General features: G+C 42.1%; 1 protein-coding gene across 2 annotated transcripts in view; it reads right to left on the reverse strand.

The window, feature by feature from the left end:
• The window catches only part of poln (polymerase (DNA directed) nu), a 62,742-nt gene that overhangs the window by 5,127 nt on the left and 45,526 nt on the right, over nt 1-12,089 (reverse strand). For both annotated transcript variants that reach the window (XR_015038201.1, XM_085806245.1), the window contains exons 21-23: nt 10,542-10,653; nt 8,343-8,425; nt 1,938-2,069 (exon numbers count right to left, since the gene is read on the reverse strand). Coding sequence is in view for 1 of the 2 variants with exons in the window: in XM_085806245.1 (XP_085662371.1) it covers nt 1,938-2,069; nt 8,343-8,425; nt 10,542-10,653 (327 nt within the window). In the remaining variant the exon portion in view is untranslated. The remainder of the gene's footprint in view (nt 1-1,937; nt 2,070-8,342; nt 8,426-10,541; nt 10,654-12,089) is intronic.

The following is a 12,089-nucleotide window of genomic DNA, read 5'->3' on the forward strand; positions in this document are numbered from 1 at the left end:
TTTTCATCTCTGTGTTTCCCTGTGTTGTGTCCCTGTCTTCATCTTTATTTATAAATATATATCTCCGACAGTCTTTTAAAAGTCAATGTATGGCCTTCATCCTGAGAGCATTAATGAAATGAGTAAGATATGAAGAACAACAAGACGGACTTACCCACAGTGTGGAAGTGGCGGCGTTATCTCTTTTTAATATCAAAGGCAGCGAGTGTCAAACAGTGTGTGGGCCATTCAGAAAAGCACAGCCGCAGCAGATACGACTACTGTATGAGCATATAATAAAAACTATTCAAAACATTCCTGTTTCTGTCTTCATCTTTGCAGCCTTTGTTATATCTTTGTTCTTTATCCTCTGCTTTTTTTATTTTCTTCTCTCCATAGCCACACTGTGACACTGACCTCACCTTCACATTTTCTTTATCAATACATTTCCCACAAATATGACAGTAACAGAGCCTGCAGTGCTCGCTTCATCTCTCCTCTGCCCGCCAGCATGGACGACATCTCAACAAAATATACCTGTATCGGTTACTAATCGACTATAAGCTGCGAGCAAAGTGGCACAGCGCAGATGAATTTCTGCCGCCGGAGTCACAGCGGTGAGTCTGACAGTGCACAGACTATTTTATCGATCAGTTAAATCTCTGCTGTGGAATGAGAGGAGGTGACAAAAAGGAGGGGCGATATGAAAACAATGACTTAAGCGAAGTGAGAGCAAGAGAGAGACAGGGGAATTGCAAAGAAGAGGAGAGAAAAAGAAACAAAGAGAAAGAGTGCAACAGACAGACAGACTGAGGGACAGGGAGAGTGTGGGACGAGCCGGGCAGATAAATCCCAGCACCGTCTCTGATGGGAGCATCACCATGGTGATGAGCTGAATTAAAGCCGACCGGTTTGGCGCATCATCACTCTGCCCCCGGAGAACAAGGAGGCTTCCACTGTTTGGTAGAACGCTTCGGTTGGGAAAACTAACACCGGTAAAAAAGAAAACGGGGGAGGAAGGTGAGGCGAGGCGAGGAGGGGAGTGTCGCCGCCGGTGATGGAGCACCTGTCAAGTGAGCCGCACTTGTGACAAAGGTGTCCGCCATCCCAGCAGGCGTATAAATATCCGCCGCCCTGACCTGATTCTTGTTGTTTACCACAGCGCAGGGTTATCTGTCACCACTTGTTACACAAAAACAAAAAGACAAAGGAGCCGGTTGTCCCTGCAACAACAGAGCGGCAGAAGTCGACTCGCCGTGACACACGTGGCTCTTTTCTCACTGATTTCTACTAATGTGATTTAGGTGTAATTGGTTTACAGTGTAGCCCATCAGCGTTTTATTAGCAGACGGGGAGGTCAATACAGCAGCACACATGAGATGGAGTCAAGATGGGATTGGATCAGAAGCCCAGAGGCCGAGGTCTGATGTTTCTCCGCATCCCGATCTGCATCTGTCTTGCCTGACACCGGACTCGTGTGCGCCCGCCATGCGCAACGAGGGTTAAAGTGCAGACTTCACACTATTTTGTGTGAGCGTGTTCAAGTCTCAGGTGTGCTGTGTTGGCAGTTCAGTCAGAATATAAATAGAGTGTCCCATCTGAACCATCAGCCTCCTTCCCATTGTGCCCCGCCCACCTTGCCCCCCCCCCTCCCTGCCCCCGCCTTCCCCTGCTCAAGTATTGACCCACGGCAGTTTGTCTCATTCCTGCCAATGCAAGCACATCCTCTCCTTCAGCAGCAAAACACACGCAAACACATTTTGTTATATCTGAGAGGACGTTTCTCTTATTTGTAATTCTTCACATTAACCCACAGTGTTCCTTTAATTTGACCGTGACCTCGAATCTAACAAATAAATATTTGGCTACTGAGTGCGTCTCCACTCTCTCTGCTTTACCCTTGAGGTAATTATTCGTACATGAGATGAGACACAAGAGGAATGTCAATGTCCTCGGACCTTGTTTGTGACACAGTTGGATGGTCCTCTGGATGAAGGCCTGGACTTCTCTGTAGGTCTGCAGGAAGCTGTCCTGGAACTGGCTGGCCCGCTCAGCGCTCACCCCCAAGATCCCTGACAGACGCTCACGACCTGCAGGGAACAACGTCAACAACTCCTTATGTAACACACACTGTATGTAAAGATGCAGGTTTATATGAGTGGAGGCTGCAGAGGAAACACTAGATCACTAAATGACTGCGTTTACATGCACTTCAGTACCCCGATTTCAATCGGGTTTTTTAAGTACCCCGAATTTGTGTTTGCGCATGTAAACACCATTTCCCGATTCCAGAAATCGGGATAAGCTCATATCCCGATTTTGAGAAACCCGATTTTGCTGCCCGGAGAACTCCGAAAGAAATCAGGATACTGGAGCATGTAAACACGGTATCCCGATATCTGAAAGCTGCTCAGCCAGCTGACGTAACTGTTACCATAGATACGTTACATAACAAAATGGCGGCGACAACAAGAGCGCATTCTGGAGCAACGAGGAGACTATTAAGTTTTTTTGTTTGTTTTTTTCATGCGAGAAAGTAACTGTTTAGATCCCCAATGTGCGGTCGGTTTATCCACATGACGGCTGTTTACAAGTTTGCTACGACGTTTTTCGGAGGAGTGAAGCTCCCCGTGTGTGAGCTGTGACCGGGACATCACAGAGACAGCAACACCGTCTCCTGACGTGCTCGCCGGCCAGACTACTCCGTCACCTCGGGAGAGAAGACGGTCGTTAATTAACTTACCCGTAGGTTTTTAGAGGTTAACAGCCGGCTGGTTATATTCTTTTTAGGAGATAAATGCTGGTTTCATTGATGAAATCTAACAATTGTGGCAGTCGCATTAGTTTATTTGAAGTAAAAGTGAAGCTTCATGTGTGTATTGGAGGAGCAGCGCTGTCTGGAGGCTCTGTAGCCTAACGTGTGTACAGAAATCACCACTTTTACATCAATAAATGCATGTTTTACAATGAACCGATCAGTCTGCATTGAATTTACCTTTCTTTTATTAAGTTATAGCCTATAACATGGCAGCATTTTTAATTTGTAAATTTTCGGACCTACATATTTCCTAGTAGTTGCGCTTCCTGTTGTAAATAATAAACATGAATGAAACACACATACGCATGTAAGACGCAGTAATCACAAACCGGGATACTGTATTTATCATGTATACAGGGATACTGAATAACCGGGTTTCTCTAAGTTCATGTAAACACCATACCCCGAATTTGATCAATAATCGGGGTACTTAAAAAACCCGATTAAAATCGGGGTACTGAAGTGCATGTAAACGCAGTCAATGACATCTAACTGTAAACTAGGGATGTACAATATGTATCAGTACAGATAATTATCGGCCCGATATTGGCTGATGATTACCGGCCAATAATTATCGGCCAATATACAGATAAATCAGATAATGACATTACTAGAGTCAATCATAAATACAGTAGTGAACATTTTTCAACATTTTGCTCATTTTCATTTCAAGTTGATTTTAAACAATAATAAATGTTGATTTTTGAAGAGTCATAACTGTTTTTGTTTTTCTTATGATAACAGTAGTGATGTTGGTTATGTTATCAGAGGAAGAACTATAATATAATGTTTAATTCATCTTTACTCACTACATTTTAGCCTTTCTAAACCTCAGGGTAAATAAACTATTAAAAATGTTGCATCAGTTATGAGAAGCAGGAAGTTATTTACAGTTTTTCTCGATTTCTCGATTTTCTGAAAGCATGCCTCATACTCTCAGAACTCTACACACAAATCCAAAAACACACACACAATGGGCAAAACCCCTAACTTCTCCTGCAAAATGAAACTTTACATTCAAAACAATATTATTTATTCTCAAAATGCTATTTTAGTCTCAAATGACAGACACAAACCATCATATGACTAGACATTTATAAGAACCAGTTGAACACTGATGTGCTCAGTGTAAAACAGATGACTGGAAAACACTTCTACTCCATTCATCATAACGACTTAGGCTTTTTTTTTACTGCAACTACAGACAGTACATATATAAATGTGTTGTAAAATTTTAGAATATTGTTTTGATACTCAGAACACTCAAATACACGGTAACAAATGAAATGCGTGTGTTTGTGTCATGTGTGGCCTCTCTGTTTGGTTTCTCTCTTTTTGGTGTCAGTCCATCACTGCCTGTTTCCCTTTTTTGCTAAAGCTCTGATTGATAATTGTAAAACTGTGTGACAGGTGTTTACCCATGTGATGAGTCAGTGTGCATAGTAGGGAAACTAACTTTAGAATTTTGAATAACAGTGTGTTACTCGTGAAAACAAGAGATTTTCTTCATGAAAATTGTGCCAAATGCAGAGAATTGTGTGTAGTGTTTTGAAAAAAGTGTGTTATAGAACTGCAAATTGAGTGTAAAGCAGGAATTGTGCTTGTAGTTTAGCAGACTTGGTTCAGGGGGTTGGTGCATGAGTTAGATGTTGAGGCCATTGTGTCTCAAGCACCAAAAAATTGTGTGTAAACAATCGAGAAAAACTGTATTATCGGTGGACAAGTTAGAGTGATCATCAATCCCTACTATAAACTGTAAATTTGTTATTTTAAAGGTGCTACTTTTGTTTTCTTTAAAAAACTAGGGTTCACTAACAATGTTAACTGGCTGCTTCCAGTCACAGAAGTCGAATCAAGAAAGCAATATAGTATATACTGTATTTCCCAAGATGTTTAACAATTTATCTACTATCAATGCTCTGTGCTGATTTGCATCATGAATGAACTTAATGCAAAGACCTTGAGCTTAATGACCAGAGGATTTAAATGCAGCAAAATCACCTTCATCATGACTGAGTGAGGGGTAGTGAGGCGCAAAGTGAGAGGGGAAGAGAATAAAGTTGAAGTGAGGTGAGTGAGCGGAGGACAGACTGGACCAGAGGGAAAGAGAAATAAAGAAATAATAAAAATAAAAAGTAGAGCCAAGTGAAGGGTGAGAGATGGAAGAGGACAAGATAAAAGCAGAGCGGGCAAAGATCAGGGCACGACCACAAGGGATGTGTGTTGTGTGTGTTTGTGTGTGTGTGTAAAGTTAAAATAAAGTGAAGAACACAGAGGCCATTGTGTGCACATGTATGTGCTTTCCCAGGAAGTAGATCGATGGAGAAGGGGTTGAGGGTGAGTTAATGTGCGCCACAGCCACCGGGTGTGTGTGCGTGTGTGTCTGTGTGTGAGAGAGAGAGAGAGAGAGAGAGAGTGTGTGTGTGTGTGTGTGTGTGTCATGGTTTTGAGCTCCAAGGGGTGTGTGTTGATGTTTGGTTGGTGATGAGTAATGTCATGCCAAACAGCCTGAGAGCTAGTAGGAGGGTTAGTAAGGGAGGGCAGCAGCTTCTGTAAACTCAAACTCACCACCACACACGCACACACACACACACACACACACCTCGACCTTCACTGTGCAGAATAATATGAGTTGGGTTTGACACTAGAAGGATATTGAGACATCACAACTATGTTCATAAGCCGACAGCAGTTCAACTTAAACAAGGGAGTTGTGTCAACTTACAGTATTAAACTTTTGGAAGGAGATTGTTTTTTAATGGGAATTCAAGAGGAAAAACTATATTAGATACAGATTATCCTTCCATATAGAGTTTTTTTTTTTTTTTAAAGCACTGTGTAAATTTAATCTTTAAAAATGGATAAAAACTGTAAGAAAAAAAACCATTTACATTTAGTCCTAGAGACGTCTTGCCACATCAGTAGCCATTTTTAAAAACAGATTTAAAACTTGTCTTTTTTTGACAGTGTTCTGTTGAGGTGTGTCTGTGTAGTTGTGTGGGATTGTGCACATGTATAAATTTAAGTGTGTGCGTGGAGAAGATGGCTCAATACATGTGATTGTTTACTTGCACTTTCTGATTGATAATTTATTGTAAATATATGGTTACGTGTTGTGAAGCACATTGAGTCTGCCTTGTGCATGAAAAGTGCTTTATAAATAAAGTTGAATTGAATTGTACTAAAAAAGGCAGAGCAATGAAATTTCATACTTTTATTTTGAAAATCACACAGCCTTTAGGTCTGTTTTTGGGTGGGGGGTTGAGTCTGATATGATCTAATGAATTTAATGTGGACGGATGATGTGACATAGGTTCTGGATAAGTGTGTTCATATGTGTACGTGTGTGTGTGCGTGTAGCCCCACATTCCTGCTGAATGAGGTCAGTTCAGGGAGCGACCTTTGACCCCTGCTGCCTGCATCCGTCCTCTTGTTCCCCTCTCTGTCTCTTTTGTCCTTGCAGTTTGCTCTCTCTCTGTATCTTGTCTCTTTTGCTAATACTGCTGCAACATTCCTGTCAATTCTGCCCTCTTTCTATTGCCCCTGTCCTTCCTGCCCCTCCCCTTCCCCCTCCCCCTCCTCACCTCCACCTGCCCACCCCTCCCAAATTAAGACAGTACAGTAAACAAAATATGAATAACAGCAGGCTACTGTGATTAAGGCTGCTGATGCTGCTACTCTAAATACTTACAGAGAGGTCACATCTATCAAAATATAAAGACAGAATGAATGAATGAATGAATGAAAACTTCTATCATTTATATTTTCAAGTCATGTGGTCCCTCTTTTATTCTCCACACCTTCTGCATCTCTCGCCTCTGTCATCCTACTTTTCTTTTTTACCATCGTTTGGCCTTCTCATTTGTTGACCTATTTATAACATATATAGTATATATGTGTGTGTGTGTGTGTGTGTGTGTGAGTCCATGGCACTGCTCAGCCCCTCCTCCCTGGCCTGATTATTGTCTTGCAGGGAGAAAGCTTCCTTTTAGTATTCGGTATCCATGGCAACGCATCCTTCCATGAAGAGTTGTCTGTCTATGCTGATCAGGAGCTCCTTCAATTCCTCTTCTCATTTCCCTCTCTCTCTCTCTCTCTGTCTCCCAGCCCCACCCGCTCTTTACTCTTCCCCTTTCCCCTACATTACTCTCTCCTCCACCAACTCCTCCCCCCTTTTCCTTTTCTTTTTTTGCCTATAGCCTGTATTTTCTACAACTCTTCCCAATATCTCCCACTGCCTCTTTATTTCCTTTCCTCCGTCCTTTCTATCACATCTTCTCTGCATTTTTAGCTCTGACCTTTTGCTTTGTGAACAGTCCCTGCAGCGTCCCATGCCCTCCCACCCCCACGTGTCTCAAATGAATAGCTGTTACACATTTACCTCATTGCTTATAATAGTTGAGGGCTTATTGAGATTCCCAGAGCTGGACCATTCATCTGTGTGAGTGTGAGTGTGTCTGTGTTTGTTTTCCTCCCGCTGAGCCGTGCCAAAGTAGAAATACTACAGAAACCACTCGTTTCATCAGCTTGAGAACATCAGATTTTGTTCAGCTACCGAATGCTGCGAGTGAGAAATAGCCACTGGCCCAGTTCCCTACATGCAGATTCTGATACAAACCATGCGCTTTAGGGTAATTGCTGATTGGTTAATTTAATCGAAGATATTTTCTGGGTTTGTCATGAAGCAGGGAGAACAGTAAACGCCCTGTTTTGGCGATATATCATGTCTAGGTCACGCCAGATGAGTGTTTATATAAGGCAGTCCTCTGCTTTGTACCGAGGTAAACAACATACACTATTTTATTCTACGATGACCGTGAGAGCTAAACGCACTGCGACTTACACACATCCAAACACACACAACCACATGCTGCAAATTCAGAAAACAGGCAACACATGCGCTGAAAAAGAAAATCCCAACATGTGCTAATAAACCAACGTGTAGCAAAGTCAGTTCTGGAGATCTATCACGTGTCTGTTAAAACACAAAAACAAACTCAAACGCTATATTTAGTCTCCCGGGAAACTAAACTCACTCGTGTTACCCTGGTCTTGTGTGAACATACTGTATGTGATCACACACACACACACACACGCTCATGTGTGAACCACAAATGGGTCACAAGTGGCACAGACAAGTTTCTTTATGGGCCACAAGGGTGCATTACACATTCATCTTCCCCCTCCTCCTCCTCTCTCCGACTCCCACCTCCACGTCTGCTCGCTGTGCAGAAGCAGAACTGAGTTTCCACCACATGAAAGCAAACAGGAAACCAGCTCCGTCCCAGTAGAAATCACTGATAAATCACTAGTGAAATCTTAGATAAAGTAATAATCGCATCACTGCCCCGCTCCAGCCTCTTTGTTCCTCTGTTTTCTGGCTTCTGAGTTATCGCTGCCATTGTAACATCACAGATGATCTACGCAGTTGATCGGTGTTGACTGTTTTCTGTATAATATAATATATCTGTGTTTTCATTGCTCTCAATCAATCATTACCACCCACAGCGTTGTGAGAACAGGATGTGTGTGCGTTTGTACTCACCTGCCCCGTACACGACGGAGTAGACGATGCGTTTGGCGTGTTCCCGATCCACCGAGGTCACCTCACCCTCACTCACCCCCTTCCTGAGTGATAGAGATAAACACACTGAGAGAAATCGTGTGTGTTTCTGTAAGATATTACACAACTAGAGGTGAACAAAATGGTTAAGATGGAACTGGAGTCCCTGGTTGACAAACAGACATTTGAATAGGCAAGGCATCTTTATTTATATAGCGCATTTCATACCAAGACAAAGCATTTAAAAAGAACAGCAAAATTGTAAACATTAAACATAGAGTTAAAAGCAAGAGCAAAGTAGAAGAAAAGAAAATAGATCAAGTTTAAAATTCTTAAAAAGAGCTAAGCCATAAGCACATGAAAAGAGAAATGTTTTTAACCTGGATTTAAAAGTAATAGTTAATAGATTAGTTTGCTACTACAGTGATCCTTTGGTGATGGTTTACACCTAAAATGGTGATACAACATCATAGAAACTATAGAAAATAGATCAAATATATCTGAATAAAGTCTTGGAGGTAAACCAAAAAAGGAAAAATAGAAGAGAATAATATGAACCACAGGAGAAATGATGCAGAGATGAGTGAAAAGAGAAACACTGAGAGAGCAGACGAACACAGAAAAGGAAACTGACACTCAAAACTATACGAAGAAAATTAAAAAGTAAAACAATGTGAAATGCTGAGGTTATACATGAAGTACAAGGGGACAGAAAGAGAAAGGCATGAAACAGGGACAAGGACCCGAGGAGAGGACGAGAGAGAGAGAGAAGCAGCGATGGATGGACAGAGACAGTTATGTAATGTGACTTGCAGACTGCTGTAGTACTGGGAGTCAGACAGGGTGGGATGATACGTCTGCAAAGTGGCATTTCTGCAGGGGCTGATGGGGAGCTGCCAGTGCTGATCAGTGTTTGGACACACAGACTAACACACACAGAAAAATGACAAACATGTCTGCTGAGCCTCAACACTCGTGTCAGAGTCTCGATGCCTGCAGCCTCAGGTTCAGGACTCTTCATCATGAGGTAGTTACACCTTAAATCTTAAACTGATGACCTGAAGGTGAGCTCTCTCCACTACTGTTGCCTAATCCACACTGGATTTTCACTGCCCCCTGCTGGAGAGGCACTTCAGATCTGAAACAAACAGCAGTGGTTTAATAAAGAAAGGTGGTTTCATCCAAAACAATCAAAGGCTCCCTGGCATCACGGCTGAGAGGAGGATGGAGTTTGGGGGAAGAAGAAAGGAAACCAGAGGAAGGAGAGAGAGAAAAGAGGAGAAATCAAAGGAGCACTATGAGGATTTAGTGGCATCTAGCAGTGAGGCAGCAGACTGCAACCAGCTGAACAGCCCTGACCTCAGTGCTCCACCACCTCCCTCTGACACCAGACTCTGGTTTGTCCATTCTGGGCTTCTGTAGAAACATGGCTATCAATACGTTATTTCTGTCAATAGATCCCTCTAATCCTAAATCTTAAAATAAATGAAAATAAATAATTGATCTGAATTAAAATGAAGAGAAATTTAAAGAAATAAAATAAGAAATAATGTTGGAAAACAAGGAAGAAATGGAAGTAAGACGCAGGAAACTATGAGGGAAAATAAACACGTGAGACAATAAAAAGAAGATGGTCCAAGGATGAGGTCATCCCAGCAGAGCTACAGTGACATCACTTAATTTGTTTAAAGGTGAAAGAGAAACAATGTAAAGCCTCAGCAGAGCTGTGATTATGGTCTGTGTGACCAGGTAATCTGTTTAACCCCCCGCCCTCTGACACACACCTGACTGAGATAGATGACAGGAGCACAGAGGACACACACACACACACACACTGACAGACCTGTGTGTAAACACTGACACACGCTGGGAGGACAAAAACACACAGACACACTCCCCCAAAACACTTCAAAAGCACGACAACGTAATCACCAGGGCGACCAGCCCAGGGGTGTCCTGCCCATGGAAAAGAGAGAGAACGAGCAAGCGAGTGAGCGAGCGAGGCAGTTGGCATGGTAGTCATGGCAACAAGGTTATTAGCGTTTGAAGTGAAGGAGCTGGCAGTCTGGAGAGAGACTGGGAGAGAGAGAGAGAGAGAGAGCCTGTGGAGTATCAACACTGGCCTTTGCAAGGATGTCAGGTGTGTGTGTGTGTGTGTGTGTGTGTGTGTGTGTGACTTACCACTGAGAGGCCAGCATGGTGAAGACGTCAGCCTGGGGGTTGGTGAAAATGTGCAGCAGCTCGGGGTCGGAGGAGAGATGAGCCAACAGACGCAGCTCCACCTGGCAGAAATCTGACGAGAAGACAAACATGTAAACAAACATCTGCTTCATTTAAACCACTGTCGGCCAATCACACACCGTCCTGACTGACCAGTTGTGGACCCACAAGTTTGGTTTAAACACTTCAATCTCTCATTTAAAGCAATAGATCAACACTTGCTTGTCAAATATTTAATTATTACTATATTATTATACATCTAGGTTAGGTAAATAATATAAAACCATATAAAATGAGAATAGAGATACGCAATAGTAACATATTTTGTGATGACATAAGAGAAAAGTTATATAAAATTATGCATGACACAGCTAGAATTCAGCATTTTATGTAATGGATTGAAATATTTAAATCAGTGTGAGCAAGATACAACTTTAATGACACACTGGAGAAAGCAAACACATCTGTGTGTGTCACTGTAAGTGCAAAAAAAAAAAAGAAGTCAGAATTAAAGAGTGAGAACATAGTTGAAGTAAACACTATAATTAATTGGAGACATTAAGTACACACAGCGTGATGTTTCATGCTGTTGAAACTACAGTTTTGTGGCACTAGCTGTTCCCCCACCTGTCATCTTTGTTTGGTGACTTCCAACGTTTCCCAGAATAACTCTGCGTAACCTTCAGGGAGTGGGTGTCACATACTTGTAATTCAGCTCTAAGTCAGTGGCGTAGGTGAATGAGAGCAGCAGCAAACAGCCACAGTCAATCCTCCTGTTGTGTCTCTGTGTTATTACTGTTGTGGAAAACTGTGGGATGTTGGCGAGAAACTGTCCCTTTTTCTTTCTTTCTTTTTTTTTTACCTTCTGCCACCAACAAAACATCACGCTCACGACTGATGTTTTCAGGTAAGTGAACAATTTTGTGTCATCACACTTGATTGTGTGAAAGTTGCAGGAAAAAAAATTGTGACAGCGTTGCACCGTGATCAAAAGCACAAACACAAACTGCTGCTCCAAATTCACACACACACACAAAAAAACACTCTTTGTGAACCTGTATTCCAAAAACAATCCACTCTTTCTGTATATGACACACATGATTATAAGAATGAAAAACAGGAAATACAACATCTACAATAAACTCCCTTCCAGAGTTTCTGTCATCCAGCAGACTTCAAACCGAACCAACTGTGCCAGTTCAATTAAATGTGAATCAGGACACTTGATCCAGCGACGCTCAGCACATTTAACAGTAATAACAATCTAATTTTAACTCGATTTAGCCAATTTCTAACTATAATAAGTGCTGTGTAACGTCTTACAGTAATAACCCGTTGGAAGTGAAAATCGTCTGCCAACAGGGACTGGGTTTTGTAATCTGGTGAGGAACGGGTGTTAAAAAAAGAATCACACAATCTGAAAATAATCCTCTCTTCCACTATTTTCCACTGATTGAGTAATTCACTTCATCATTTTTTCACCACCTTCCTGGCACATGTACATTTATA

The sequence above is a fragment of the Trachurus japonicus genome, chromosome 18, assembly GCF_045865225.1.
Source record: "Trachurus japonicus isolate A0001 chromosome 18, Traja_1.0".
NCBI classification, from domain to species: domain Eukaryota; kingdom Metazoa; phylum Chordata; class Actinopteri; order Carangiformes; family Carangidae; genus Trachurus; species Trachurus japonicus.